Source organism: Anguilla anguilla, chromosome 1 (assembly GCF_013347855.1).
Source record: "Anguilla anguilla isolate fAngAng1 chromosome 1, fAngAng1.pri, whole genome shotgun sequence".
In the NCBI taxonomy this organism is placed as follows: Eukaryota; Metazoa; Chordata; class Actinopteri; order Anguilliformes; family Anguillidae; genus Anguilla; species Anguilla anguilla.
In genome coordinates this window covers 9219703-9234548 of record NC_049201.1, presented here as the reverse complement: position 1 = coordinate 9234548, position 14846 = coordinate 9219703, and the positions used below count along the sequence as shown (strand labels likewise).

Sequence of the window (14846 nt, the reverse complement as noted above, 5' to 3'; positions counted from 1 at the left end):
CAAAATAAGTTGTGTAAGTTGCTCTGGATGAGAGGGTCTGCCAAAAGCATTAATATAGCAGAGCCGGCTACATGCCATTAGGCCCATTATTTCACAGGCAGTTGGGTCTATTGATCAAACAGACACCAGTACAAAAGGGTAACCAGAGGACTTACATAATACTCATATTAAAAACAAGTGATTATTCAGTTGATCACATTTCATATAAAATGTGCAGAATGTGTGAATACGAAAAAAGTTTTCCCAGTGAGCAAAAGCCAGAATCCGGACACCAAGAGGGGAGAAACTCTAGTTTGAGAGATCAACTAGACATTGATGTTTTGATGGTTAACCCCAATATATAGTTCAGGTTTTGCCTGGATATTGCTTGGCTGTGTCCTAGTCGGCTAGAACACTTTTACTTGTCAAGCAAATGCAGCTGGCGCTTTACCTGAACACCTAGACAACATTTCATCGACTTCACAGACTTTTCACCACAAAAATTGTTCACTGGGTCTGTTTTAGTATACATTCTGCTTACGTGAGATCACTATCCCAGGGGGAAAATTGTAACTGCAGTGAAAAATCTGACACAGGAAAATGACCATGGCAGTCTGTCATATAGCACTCTCCAACACCTCTCTCCCAACCCCCCTGTCAGCATTTCAGGCCAACAAACACGAAGAAATAGAACCACACATAAAGAGCCTGTAAACCAGGCCACACAGCCACCGAACACTACATAGTGGTATGGTCGTGTATATTTTTCATTTGTTTGTGGGGGAAAAAATAACATTTTAAGAAACCCCTCATTTAAATAATTTGGATGAAAAAATTTCTCAATGAAAACTAAAAATCTACCTGGTTTAAATCTGTTCAGAAATTCAGTCTAGTTCAGCATAGGCGATTATTTACAGGGATGTCTTGCGTCTGAAAAGTTTGGGAACCACTAGTCTAGGTTTGGAGAGTTGATACCAAAGCCAGAAAATGCCTTTTAACGGGAGATTTAATGCCAGCCCTGAGGAACTCGGATATAAATTCACTTATGCTAGTTTCCAATATCGTTTATACCACAAGAACATGAAATTAGATAAGACATTCATTGAGAGCCAAGCACAGAATTTCATAACTGGTTCTTTCCAAAGAAAATGTTACCTTTTTCTCATATCAGTCCACACTGCACACTTACAGGGAAAGTAACCCAATGCAGGGTCTAACTGGCCTCAGGTGTAGTTTTACACAGTTTTCCAGTGCATTCACAAACGAGTCCTGAAAATGAGACGCTAGGTGTCTATGCTTTAAGTAGATAAGAAATGCCAATGCGTTTTGTGTTGTGTATCTTATTTCTTGCCTAAAAGGGGGAGTAAGATACACATAAAACACAGGACTACGCCTAACGAATGTTCTTGTCACTTCACACCGGTCAAAGAGACCATTTTCTTTTATTGTTTAGAGCTCCAAGGCTTGCTCTGGATGTTCATCAGAATAAAAATCTCAATAAAAACTGACTGTACAGTTAATTGAGCTATATATCTAAACTATTATCGTGAACCAAAAAAAAGACTCATTACATCACAATCACTGTTAGCAGATGCTGTTATCCAGAGTGAATTATAGAAAGTGTAGAGCATCAGTGTTAGTCTCAGGAATACAAAAGTGCTATAATCACTAAAGAAGAAGGCACAGAAGGGCCATTCGTAATTAATTCATTGTTTACGGTTCTTTCAAAGAATCCTTCATAGATTACAAATTGCAGCTTTTTTTTTTCCTATGAAATCAGAAACTGATAACATCGGAATAATGAAGTATGTGTGTACTGTACATCCCTGGTGCATGATACTGTATATTGGGGCAGTTGTTGAATAGTTACAAGCATGTTTTGGATGAGTATAAGTTTTATGCAGTGAAACAAAGATGCCGTTAGTGAATCCATGCACAGGAAGTACACACATAGGTTTATGCACACGAGTCCTTGGTTAATGATCCAATTGGGTATTTGTGGATTAGACAATTTTGTTTTACAGCTTCCGCCATTATGTGGATTTGGATTGGAGTGGATTTAGATACGATTATTCAATTGTCAGCTATTCTGTCATTTTATTGGACGTCTTAAATGGACAGTTGGGCGGTTCCTACCTACTGCTTTGACTTATTGGACACCTGGTAACTGTGCCACTGGTGCCCCTTCTGCCTGTGGCCAACATGTGCCTTCTGTTGTTTTGAACCTTTTCCAAAAAAAAAAAAAAACTAATAATAATAATAAAATACCAATCTACTGGCATTCAAGCCAGATTTACTTACGGGTGTCTCATGGAAACATGTTGACGTTATGAGAAACTAAATCGAGGCAATAAAAGCCTTACTGTGTTCATAGACCATATTAAAAAGTGTGAAACACGGTTACCCTGAATAACGGAAAATAAATTACCCGCCCACAGTTGCAGTTTGTCCCTTGGCCGTGCCTTTTCAGTACGTAACACTTCCTGCTTTTTTTTGCAACCCAGCCGTTAGTCAGATCCCCAGACGTGAAATGGGACGCACAGCGCGCTGCGTGTTGCTGCTTGTGGGGATTCTCTGATGAACACGGCCGCGTGAATCCGCACCGAGGACATAACTACCCTGGGGGCCGTGCTCCAGTTAAACAGAGCACGTGCAGAAGGGTACTCAGGCTGCAATAACGGCCTCCCATCCTTGACCCGATCCTCAGCACCTCCGGCTGATCCCTGCGGATCGGTGGAATGACTCCTGCTTGTTTTTGCGAAAGCAGAGGTTAGCTTCGTAACGGTAAGGTTTTCAGCGCTGCTAATGCACCAAAGCCTGGCATTCGACCTCACACTTCTGTTTTTCAGAAACTTGTTCTCCAGAAGCTTAGTTTACTGCATTCGTAAATAAAACAAAACTGAAACAAAAGCCTGCCCATGTTTAAACTTACACTCAGAAATTCTAATTTAAACCGTAACGAAAACATTTATGTCAACTGCAGAATGTCTATGCCGGGCTTTACGAACCTGTTAGGTCACATTTTACAAAAACGGTTTCAAAACAGGTTTTCTGTATCAATTTTTATGCATCTTGTGGGATTTATGATCATTTGGTGCAAAGGCAGTAACGATGGTAATACAAGTGAAACATGATGACTTCCAATTTGTTTTAGAAATAAGCTCAATATCACCACCCATTGTTCCATGAAGGTATTGCACCATTTTCTTCTTAGACCGATCTTGCCCACTCATGCCCTAATCAAGGCACCAACTCTTGCATTAACGTTTTGCCACTGAAAGCACTAGAAGGCAAGAACAGCATAGTGGGAGTCCAAAAAAATTATGGCTGTTCAAATCTTTTTTTTCTTTTGTACATTTTTTAATTAAACCCTCTCTTAACATGTTGTAAACACATGATGTACAAGGGTGTTACTAAATCATAGCGCATTTATCCAAGACATTCCTGTCAAACAAGCTGACAGCAATTGATTCCAACTATTGTTTTTTTTTTTTAAACCCTAAAATCTGTTGTCAGAAGCTGTAGGTAAAATTTAAAGTCTTCATATTTGTGTGTGCAACGGAAGTGTACTTTAACCTTTGAAGTTCCAGTACAGGCCCGGATTCAATGTTACCAAAGTGGGTTTTCCTAAAACTAGCGTTACAATGCTACCATTGTTCCTCACCGCTCACAGTGCCTTTACACAACTGTATTTTCTTGTTCAATATATATGGTCCAAGTGGTACTGTATTCATTTATTTTCTATAAATATTTAAAGAAAAATGTAAATGCTGTGTGCCCCTGATAAATCAATTCACATTTGAGGTAAAAAATGAATTTTAAAAAGTTATATAGTAGTGAATCCAGTGTTTTGCTAAAGTGCATTCTCAGTCCTGCCCTTTCGGTGTCGGACACTAGAGGAAAAAATTACAGAAACAAAAATCGATAAAAATGTCCCTTACTTCCCTCCCTCCCTCCCCGTCCCAACTCTCCACTCCTAATAACCTGGCGGAGAACACGTCCACACAGTGCCAAGAGCTGCAGGGCTTTGTGGCGGCGAAAACGGCACTCCTGAATTCCACCAGGATGGCCTAGATGTGTGCCACGCTGCGTTCGTGTAAAAGCAAAACACACAAAATAAAGTTTTTTAAAAAATCTTAAAAACAGGACAACAGGCCTTTAAATGTCTCCTGGATGAAGCAGCCCACCATTCCCACACTGACTTCCCCACAGACAAACGCAATAATAACCACAGGTTTGGCTTAAAACATGAGGCATGTCTTTAATCTTGTTTGTGAAGTAAGAGGCAAAAAAAAAGAAAAGAAAAAAAAAAAAAGCAGTTGGTGAACCGGGTCCATTTTGTTTAATGTTACATCTTGGCTGAGGTAAAAGCAGCATTTGATCCGTAGGTAATGGAGAGGAGCCTACAGGTCATGTCAGAGCAACACTTTCCGTCAGTTCTGCCAGACTACATCTGAGGAGGAGCCGTGGGATTAGCGTGGACGCTCGCGGACGCTCGCAGACACCCGACCGCTCCAGAACCACACCAATCAATCCCACACGGAGTGCTTAAAAAAAATAAATAAATAAAAAAAGAGACGCCATATTTGGAGCAATAATGTAACACTGTCTCCCCACGTTCCACTGAAGGCGGTACAGCTTTACTTTCCCACACACACACACACACACACACACACCCCCCCGCCCCCCCACTTCTGTTTCACTTCCCCACACAAACTCAAAAGCAAGACAATACAAACGACATTCCACTTCAGATAAACTTGTAAGCCACTCCCAAGCTGTGCAGGTACAGGGCTATCAATGCACACCTGCTTCATTTAGGCCTGAAAGCAACACCATGGGCTCGTGATCTACAGCCTGAATTAGTGTTGCTGCCGTTTCATGATAACGTATCCCAGCAGCCCCTGTGAGGACAGCTCACGTTTTGTTCCCACAATTCCTTGGGTACAGCAGACGGGTGCTGTTCCACTTAGAGGGAACGACGGCGCGAATTTGGAGCAAAGGTGCGGCCCAGTGCATCTCCCTGACACCAGCTATAGATAGCGCTTCTGAGCTCGGCCCTGATTGGTCCGTGCTAAGAAGGACAGCGTCTGGGATTCCAGCCGGCCAAACTGCTTATCAAGCCAGCTGTTCACAAAGATAGAGCTTTTTATTAGGCTCTGGATATTCCACAAGGAAATCTGTCATTTGATCTCTTATTATTTTTTTCTTTTTCAAAGTTATTTCTCATGCATGTAAACTGAAAGGTTAATACATAGACCAATAGGAAAAGCCTTAAACAGCAGCAGGCATAGACAATGCCCAGCAATAAAAAATAATAATAAAAAAAAAGACTGATTCACCATCAAGATGGGAATCAGCCAATGCCCGGACAAAATTAAAGTTAAAAATAAAATTTAAAAAACGCCTGTACTAAAGCCAACATCGTTCGCACTATAGATGCAACTGAAGTAATTCTTTACATTCAAAGAACAAACAGCCCTGGTTTTTTAAAAATTCTTCTATAAATATGCGCAAAAGAAGCGGCTCAAGGTTGCCGTCCCTCAGAGTTTGGGGCAAAGCAGAACTCCAAGTGAAAAAAGGGGGGATGTGGGCTCTGGCGTTTCTCTCAAGACTGTGCCCACAGGCTCATTTTTAAAACTCCCCACAGCCGCACGACAGTGGTGGGGCACGTGCACCTGCATGCTGGGCGCCCAACTGCGGCCACGCACTTCACCTCAGCACCGAACTTAAGGCCGTGCGTCGGCCAATCAGACAAGCAGGTGTGGAAGCCACAAACCTTATTGGGTGTTAACTGCAGAAACAGGAGACAGGAAACTGTGGAGCTGGTAGGCATGACATACGAAAGGCCAATAGCTCTCAGAATAACAGGATTTCTGAGCAATGAGTAAGTTGAGAAGGGGGGGAAGGAAATGAGAAAAGCCAGAACACAAACAGTGTTCACAAAAACAAGCCACAAAACTTTTTTCTTTTTTTTTGTTCTCTAGAGGGCGTTTCGGCACAAACTCGGCATAGTACGTTAACATAGATTAATATAAAGGAGATACAGTAAAAACAATAACAAAGAATCGCAAAATGATTTTACTCCAGGTCGTTACTGAAACCGAAAAAAAACCCCTGTCCCACCCAAAATAAAAACGCAAACAGTATCTGTGATGAGGATAGTTATCTTCCCCTGGGAGTGTTTGTGCAGTCACGAGGATGCTATTCAGTATGGAGAGTCTGGCACGCTCTCCCACAGAGGTGGAGGGAGAAAACTGTTAAGCGTAGCTGGCCAATCACATCGTCTGCATCGCCAACTCCGCCGCTGCACAAGTTCCAGGCTCTTCAGTGCCGTTTGCAGGCATCTTCAGTTCCCCTCCGGGCCACTAGGTGTCCTCCTCTTCTTCGCGAGTGCCTAGGACCCTCCTCCGCACCGCTTCCTCTTCAAAGTCCCCCGTCCTGGGAACGGGCCGTCCCTCAGGCACCCCCCTGCTCCACAAATCATCTTGCTCTCTGTCGTCATAGTCCTCGTCCTCCTCTTCCTCGTCATCTTCCTCCCCATCTGCCTCATGCTCAACCTCCAGCTGTTTCATTATCCGGGCCTGCTTAAGGGCCTGTTTCTCTGTAAGAATAACACACCACATTTAACTGCGACGGAGCCTGTTTCTCTGTGAGAGTAAAATCACATTTAACTGCCACTGAGACAACATTTCTGTAAGAATAACACACCACATTTAACTGCGACGGAGCCTATTTTTCTATGGGAGTAAAACCATATTTAACTGCGACTGAGCCTATATATCTGTAAGAGTAACACACCGCATTTAACTGCCACTGAGCCTGTTTCCCTGTAAGAATAACACACCCAATTTCAGTGCTGCAAGGCCAGTTTCCCTGTAAGTGTTTCACAAGTGTTATTCCACGCTGCCCCTTCTCTATACCAGCTTTGCACATAATGTGTCCCTGCTTAGAGGCCTCTTCTACTGTAAACCAGTGGGAACCCTCCACAGACACACAGCCACAATCCCGTACGCAACAAAAGGAAGCCGTCGCAAACATGGACAGCCCACGCGGCCATTCGCCGCCATTTTCTCTCAGTCACGAGTACTCACTCTGGTAGTAGTTTGCCGAAGAGAATCTTCTGGAAGGGAAGACGCAGTCTGCGATGAACACCAAGATCTGGGGGGGCGGGGGTATATGAGAGGACATTACATTACATTTAGCAGCCACTCTCTCTCCAAAGAGACTTACACTTTAACTTTTCTGCAGTCTATTTATTCAGGATATATACTGAAGGGTATAACCAGCAGTGTCCTACCGACAAACCTGCAACCTTTGGGTTACAAGCCCAGTTCGCTAAACATTATGCCACATTGCTTCCCACCTCAGGCCGAACACCAGGCTTAGAAAAGGGCCTGCAGACAGCCTTTTATTAATGAAATAAAGGAAAAAACTGCACTGCAGATAACTATTTACTCACAACAAGAGAGAACATTTCAATCCAACTCCAACAAAGATCCATGTTGGACTGACTTGCTTGTTGCGGGTAAAAGCAGCCCAGCCAATGAGCTTCAGTCACATGTCCACTAGCCCCGCCCCACTCTCTGCCCATCATGCCTGACACGCTCACTGAAAATTCATCCCCACGGTGACATTCGCCATACAGTTTAACACCGCTCCCATGGGACCTCCTGCACACGACCCAAGATGCAGTTCAAGAGCAGGATGTGCTCCTACTGCAGAGTGTTCATTTACACCACGTCATGTAAAAGAGCAGCAGGGAGTGACGCACTGGTGCTGATGGAGGCGACTTCTCTCATTTCACCGTGAAGCACACGGATATCCTGAGATGAAAAATGCTATGCAGTGTAAATTGCAACGCAGCAGCCGCCTCAATACCAACAATATTAACTTCAGAGAGAAGGGAAACCAGGAAAAAACTGACGAGTAAGTGGTTTTTTCTTCCTTCTCCCACCATGTCTCACTCCCTAAAGGATTTATGAAATAAAAATGAAGTTGGCAAGAACTCACCAGACCCAAGGCCAGGCCGGAGAAAAGTGTTGCCAGGGCGAAGATGGTGTACGACCCCCACACCGGGATGCCGATCTGCTCGGTGAGGTAGTTATGGCAGTGCTGGTGACACAACACAGGGAAAATTAGGTTCACATTAACACTTCACTTTAAAGAAAACCAGGCAGGCAAACAGAGGCACACAAAGGCTGTCATATTGAATGGTGAAGTTTCATTATTTCAGTACATGATGATGAACTGGCAGGCAGTAACACGCATTTTGTAAGCTGACTGAGCAAACGGATTTTTTTTTAAAAGCCATGGTTCGGCTATAGGCTTTTAAAACAATGTACCTTAACATTTCTGAGACAAAACCTCATTATACTTTAACTTGAAGTGCAGCACCAACCAACTGGCTAAACAAGGTTCAAACTTCCTCAACGGTTTTCTGATGACTCATAACGGTCCGTGTTTTCCCCGAAAAGAATCACAGCCTCATTTTTTAAGCTTCACTGGAAATGCCTTTCTTTGTGCTGCAAATGTTATTGTGGACTGGGCAGAATGGCAATAAGGAACCAAATGCGCAAAAAACTAGCTCAACAATTAGTATGCAGGAAGTGCTTCATTCATAACCCGCCATCCTAAGAGAAGTTTGGTAGGGATTTATACTGCAGCTGTATTTTGTGTGAGGTTACGCAGCTCTCATTGTTACGCACCACATCGATGCCACACAGTAACCTTTTATGATGACTGTGCGTCCATAAAACACTTGCGATCTCCTGTCCCCACTATATTTATTGGCTCTTAAATTATTCACTTAATATGGCTGTTCTTAAGGAGCGTTTGTGGTTATAAAATTCATTTGTATCAGGCCACAAAAACACTCAGGATAAAAAACTTCAGCTAAATAAAAACATCAATATTAAGAATTAAGTACTAAAAACCTGCAAGGCAGACGATTTCCACAAACACACAACAGCAGAGTGAGAATGCACCAATACAAGGTATAATAATATTTTTGGCATGATTTATATATCAATTACTGTAATGTAACATACCTAAATAAATATACGATGAATTACTAATGACCAATGCAGCTTTTTTTGTTTTTTGTTCAGCAGTTCAAGTGGAACACAAACAGAAGACATGTGCAAACACTGGAGGGAGCAAAAGTTTTAAAATCTTAATACCCGTATGAACATGGAGAGCTTGAAGAGAGCCGACATCGTGTTCATCCTGCAAGACAACAGGCAGCAGCGTTACAGACGGAGTGTAGCACAGTGGGTAAAGAACTGGGCTTGTAACCGAAAGGTCGCAGGTTCGATTCCCGGGTAAGGACACTGCCGTTGTACCCTTGAGCAAGGTACTTAACCTGCATTGCTTCAGTATATATATCCAGCTGTATAAATGGATACAATGTAAAATACTGTGTAAAAAGTTGTGTAAGTCGCTCTGGATAAGAGCGTCTGCTAAATGCATGCACAGCGGGCTGCCGACGGGCACAGCCAGGGTTACGGTGAGAGAGGAGCAGGGAGGGAGGAGCAGGGAGGGAGGAGCAGGGAGAGAGGAGCAGAGAGAGGGGCTGTGAGCTGTGTCAGAGAGTGCAGCAGGAGCAGGGTCGTACTGCAGGGTCTAAACACGGGGAGAGGGGGGAATTTCAGCTGAATCAGAGAGTACTGCAGGGTCTAAGACACGGAGAGATGGGGCTGTGGCTCACTGCAGCACAGGCAAGAGATTAGAGAAGTACAATGACTGAGAGCCAAAACAGGACGTGTGGGCCCACAAGCTGGATACACGCACGCACGCGCACGCACACACACACACACACACACACGCACACGCACACACACACTCTCTCTCTCACACACACACGCGCGCGCACGCACCCATATGCACACATTCTCTCTCTCTCTCTCTCACACACACACACGCGCACGCACCCATATGCACACATTCTCACACACACACACACACACAGCAGCAATGTAAGCATACTGGCATACTGGGCACTCACATGAAGGATGATGGCCCGAACCAGGAGGACACGGGTTCTATTTCTTGCCACTTTTTCTCGTCAACGAAGCTCAGGAAGTCATCCTTGGTCCGAGCACCCTGGTACCTTCGAAACACTCCGTCCTTACAGCTATAAAAACACACACGCACGCACACACACACGCACGCGCACACACACACACACACGCACGCACACACAAAGTTTACAATCATTTGGTGGCCTCATGAGAAACACAAAACAGAGCAAAGCATAAAGTCAACATGGCATGTTTTCCAGACTGCCTTAATCAGTCTCTTATTCTTGCATATGGTAATAGCAGTGGACGAGGGTCAGGGTAAAGTTTTTTAAAATCATACTGAGGTGTGCAGATTGCAATAGCTAGTTCTGATTACAGATTGTGTGCTCCCTTAACGCCTCACATTTACATCCCCGCCAATGGACTGCGTCCTACAGACTGTGCCACAAAGGCTCACTCAGTACACAGTTTTGACGAAGCTTGACATTGTTGGCAGAGGGAACTAGGGTTTTTTTTTTTTTTTATGTCTGGCTGTACAGTTGAGTCAATCTTTCCTTCAATTTAAATAAGGCCTCCAGGACCACAAGTACATGAATCCAGCTCATTTACATAAACTGAAGTATCATAATGATCATATTATTTTTCAGCATAATCTAACGAACAAGCTTCCTCACAACCAAAAATACCATAAATATTATCACCTTGAATGTCAAGGATGTTCTCGTTTCTCACTTCTATTTTTGCCTATACAAGCAAATGAAGTTTCTCAACTGCCAAAGACCTACTTTACTGATCAGACAATTTTGACAAATTATTAGTGTGATACTTCATATTGTATTATTAAGAGTACCATCAATATCACCAAGAGCATTATTAGTTACCAGCCAGATTGTAATATACAGGAGAAATTAACAAATGAAAAAACAATGATTTGACCTTCAATGCCTTCATAATGCTCTGATGAAGATGGTGTAGGTTTAAAGATTATTCACTTGTTAATACATCACTGGGAGCACTGGAGTGTGTGTGGGTACATTCTTCTGCTTTACCTCCAAAGCTAGTCAAGACAAGGCTTTGATACTAATGATGCTTGTCAATAAAGAGGGGTCATCCAGCAGTCCAACTTATCAACTTATTCACAACAATTGACATGCACTTATGTAATATTGTTAATGTGCATTAATACGTCCAACTGTATCTTGTAGTGAGCAGAATAAAATGAATGGTCCCCACCAAGCAGCACCTCTAGAAGCAAAACAAAAATCTTAAATCTACATAAATCTATTTTATATTCCTTTGGGTGTTGAGAAACAGAAATTTCCATGCGGGTTACAATAGAAGGCATAAATAAGTCACAACCAGCCACTGCTATTCAAATTCCATGGAAATCTGAAACAAAAACTACACAACTTCTTGCAAGCAGCAGGAGTTTCATACTGCAGCCAACACTCAAGTATTCCTGGCATAAATAAATTCTTCAAAATGGAAGAAAAATATTTCAGTTCAGTATACCGTACAAAATCCTTCTGCACTGTTTTTGACTGTCAGCAACACAGTGTGCATTCTAATACATGCTACCATAGTCAGAGCATAAATTCATGTATTGGGGTAAACCAGCAATTAAGGGTCACGCACAACTTTCTCCCACAGTGTAACCACTCATTTCCGCCCTGTTACATGTCAGTATCAAATACAACACAATACAAGAAAAAAAGGAAACACACACATTGGCTTCCTCTGCACTTCTGGGAAATGCAGCCCTATCATTATGTAGTTGCCTGATAACATATAATTGAGTGAAATGTTTCTCCTCTTCTTCTTCGAAATGTACCACTGCTTGTCAGCACCAGCAAGAAAGATTATTTATAAAACGTATAAAATGTTGTCGAAATTGGCAGGGAAGCACAGGACACCGATGCCAATCATCCTTTGTGTCACAGCATCCCGTCTTGGCTCTTTAAATTTCAGAATAAGTCCATCCCTTTAGAGGAGAACCTTTACAAAAAAAAAAAAACTTTTTTTTTTTTCTTTTGTTATAATTTGTGAACTTCATGTGTATTTTAAATGTATGCATTTTAAGGCATGTTGTGTTTAAACTTCATATGTACTTGGTAGGTGAAACAAAGTTAATTGAACTCCAGTTCAATAGAGAATTAGAAGAAAATTAAGTCTTTTTCTCTTCTGAAGGAAGCTGACAAGCAATCAAGGTGCCAGTAGTTTGCATTTTGAAATGTAAAACCGCAGGTTCAACTCAAATTCTGACCAATATTTTTATACTCCAAAAATCCACCCTTTTTTTTAAACGAGTGTTTTACATACAGTACGTGTTCCACGGTTGTTTGTTCATCCGACTATGTCCGCCACCGTGAAACTGTGGGCGAGCTGACGGGCGGCTTTCCGCTCATTAAACCGAAGTAGAAGATAAGGCCACAGAGGAGGGGACTCACTGGTAGATTGTTGGAAGAGCCGTGATGATGAACCGACCACTCAAACCTGCAGGAGAAACAGGATGTTAGCATTCACGTTATTACGGCCATTAGCGGGAAGTCGGCATTCATGGCTGTTCACAGATGACTAACCTAAAACTTGATTGGACAGCCCTGCACACACTCATTTGATCTGTACACACGTGCATCTAAGCCACAGCACATATACTAATTTCCTGGTAACTAAATACATTAACACCCTGGGTAAGGAACTTTTTTTTATTTCCCCCAATTAACAACATGGAAACCATGTACACTTTAGGCTGCGAGATATCCATGCCAAGGTCAGCGATTCATTGTGATGCTTGTGTATTGTGCATCGAAACATCCAAAGGCATTACTGAACAACCAATGCCTCATGTGCATACTGTAAGCGCATTACTAGCAATAGAATCGTATTTATTTCAATAGGTAGGTACAGCTTTCAAATTACAAGTCTAATAGGCATTATGTTAGCGTCCGGTTAACGGGTAAGGACAATAAAGTGGCATTCCTACATTTACGTTCAATTGTTATCTAGCAATATCTTATATAGGCAAGTCCTTTGGACAGGCATTAAGGAATGCGGTTTAAGTACCACGCACAGTCCCTCGAACTTTCAACCCCGTCGGTGAAACGCGAGAGGTCAGTCAGAGGTCAGACTGGACGTACCCGGCTGTTCTGTGACGTCCACTTTGGCGATGTTCAACCCCATGTCCTCCCCCCACTCTGCAAATTCATTCCACACGGGTTGGAGCTGCTGGCAAGCTGGGCACCAAGGGGCAAAGCTGGAGACGCCAGAGTAGAGATATTATTACACACACATGCATAATCACAACAACGCCAGCAGTAGGTCACAACATGTACTCACCAAGAAACACCTACAACATATTTATAGAAAATGTACCACCGTAGCAGTCAAGCTGACTAGATAATCCACTACTGTGGTGTTATAAATAGTGCTAGCTGCAACATATGTACGATGGCTAACTCATAGCTAGCTAGAACCTCCTCTACTCGGGCACTGCAGATACTTAGTAATGAGTTAGCGATAAATAACTTTAGCTCTTGGCAAGATGCAGCTCCAGGGCGTCAAAAACAATGTGAGCATCCTTCCAGGTAGGTAAGGTAGATACCTACCGTTAGCTAGCTACCTGCCGACATATGCTGTTGACACACTAGCAAGCCTAATTAATTTAGAAAGCATGGTAGCTTAGCATTGTCTCTAAATACATAGCAGCTAACTAAGGCATTTTATATCTCATCCGTACTTAGAGGCGATCACCCATGACGGGTGAGGGGAGTGTTATTATATTAATGTTAGATTTGCAATGGGCCTGTGTGTCAAATATTCAACTGTAAAGATACATTTTGTATTGTTGGTAGTGGCGATATAGCAAACTTAATTGCTACTTATGTCTAACCAGCTAATGATGCATTTAAACCTGTTATAGGCGAGCCAGCATCACAGAATTTACTTAAGACGAGGTTCTCGCTAACCCAACGAATCGATAAGCAATTATGTTAGGCCATTCCTATTTGAAATGATTTAGCCTGCTAGCTACTAGATACCCCCACAGGCTTAGTTTACTGCCCTTTTCCTGTCATCTAATTAGCTAGCCTGCTAATTTTGCTACCCACCCGTTGTTTCTACCTGACGTCAGGCATATAATTAACGTACAGAGTTGGGTGATGTTAGTAGAGAATAAAATACAAAGGTAACGCGTTGCGACCGATAACGTTAGCTGACCAGTTATCTAACTACTACAAAATGCATGACTTTACGTGCTAGCTACGGATCCAACGTGCGCTATCTGTGTAAGATTGAGGTGTGGAGGCGAGGCGACTTACAACTCAATCATCCATTCTCCTTCCAAGATTTCCTCCCAGTTACTGTCTGTGATAACTCTGAGGTGGTCCTTTTTGGCAAGCGCCGTCTGTGAAGTCAGGAATATGGACAGAACGACTAAACTGAACAGACGAAGCGCTGGTCGCCATAATGTTGTTGGAGGTCTTATTCTGCAAATTGTCAAGGGCGCCATGTTCTGATCAACTCGGCTTCGTACAAGCGAGCTTCCGCTTACTAAGCTTAGAATCCACCCCTTTGCAGCTTGCGTCTGTCAATCCTTTGCACATGCCTAGTTCGGACACTCCCTCTTAAGGCAGACGTAGCTTACAGGGGGTGGGCCATATCAGCATCTCCTAAGAAATAACATTAACTACATTGCAATTAATATTCATTTGGCAGACGCTCTTATCCAGAGCGACAAGCAATGAAACGTTACATTCATGCATCCACCAGTTATGTGAACAATTGTGCCGGTCCGGACAAAAAACATATCCAGACCTGCAGTAAAGCATGGAATATAAGTAAACTTCT

At 42.8% G+C, this 14846-nt stretch overlaps 1 protein-coding gene and 1 long non-coding RNA gene across 2 annotated transcripts; one reads left to right on the top strand and one right to left on the bottom strand.

Annotated features, from left to right (window-relative positions):
- The first annotated feature begins 2474 nt into the window (after positions 1 to 2474).
- On the top strand, positions 2475 to 4562 carry LOC118209726. The gene is made up of 2 exons (XR_004761754.1): positions 2475 to 2763; positions 4368 to 4562. It is a non-coding gene; the product is annotated as an uncharacterized LOC118209726 (long non-coding RNA).
- A 636-nt stretch (positions 4563 to 5198) lies between these two features.
- Positions 5199 to 14619, bottom strand: tmx1 (thioredoxin-related transmembrane protein 1). Its single transcript, XM_035385288.1, has 8 exons — positions 14318 to 14619; positions 13139 to 13254; positions 12449 to 12494; positions 9986 to 10114; positions 9162 to 9207; positions 7993 to 8094; positions 7074 to 7140; positions 5199 to 6583 (listed from the first exon to the last, which is right to left on the bottom strand). Exons 1-8 carry the CDS (start codon positions 14506 to 14508, stop codon positions 6348 to 6350), a joined length of 933 nt encoding a protein of 310 aa, XP_035241179.1. The 5' UTR covers positions 14509 to 14619; the 3' UTR covers positions 5199 to 6347.
- Between the last annotated feature and the right edge of the window lie 227 nt (positions 14620 to 14846).

Bases quoted from the DNA above. Each gene is read 5' to 3' on its own strand.
- tmx1 (XM_035385288.1), bottom strand. From the start codon at position 14,508: ATGGCGCCCTTGACAATTTGCAGAATAAGACCTCCAACAACATTATGG. The intron at 10,115-12,448 runs GTGAGTCCCCTC...GTGTTTTTATAG, and splicing joins GCTCTTCCAACAATCTACCA to CTGTAAGGACGGAGTGTTTC. The intron at 9,208-9,985 runs GTGAGTGCCCAG...GTTGTCTTGCAG, and splicing joins TTCGGGCCATCATCCTTCAT to GATGAACACGATGTCGGCTC.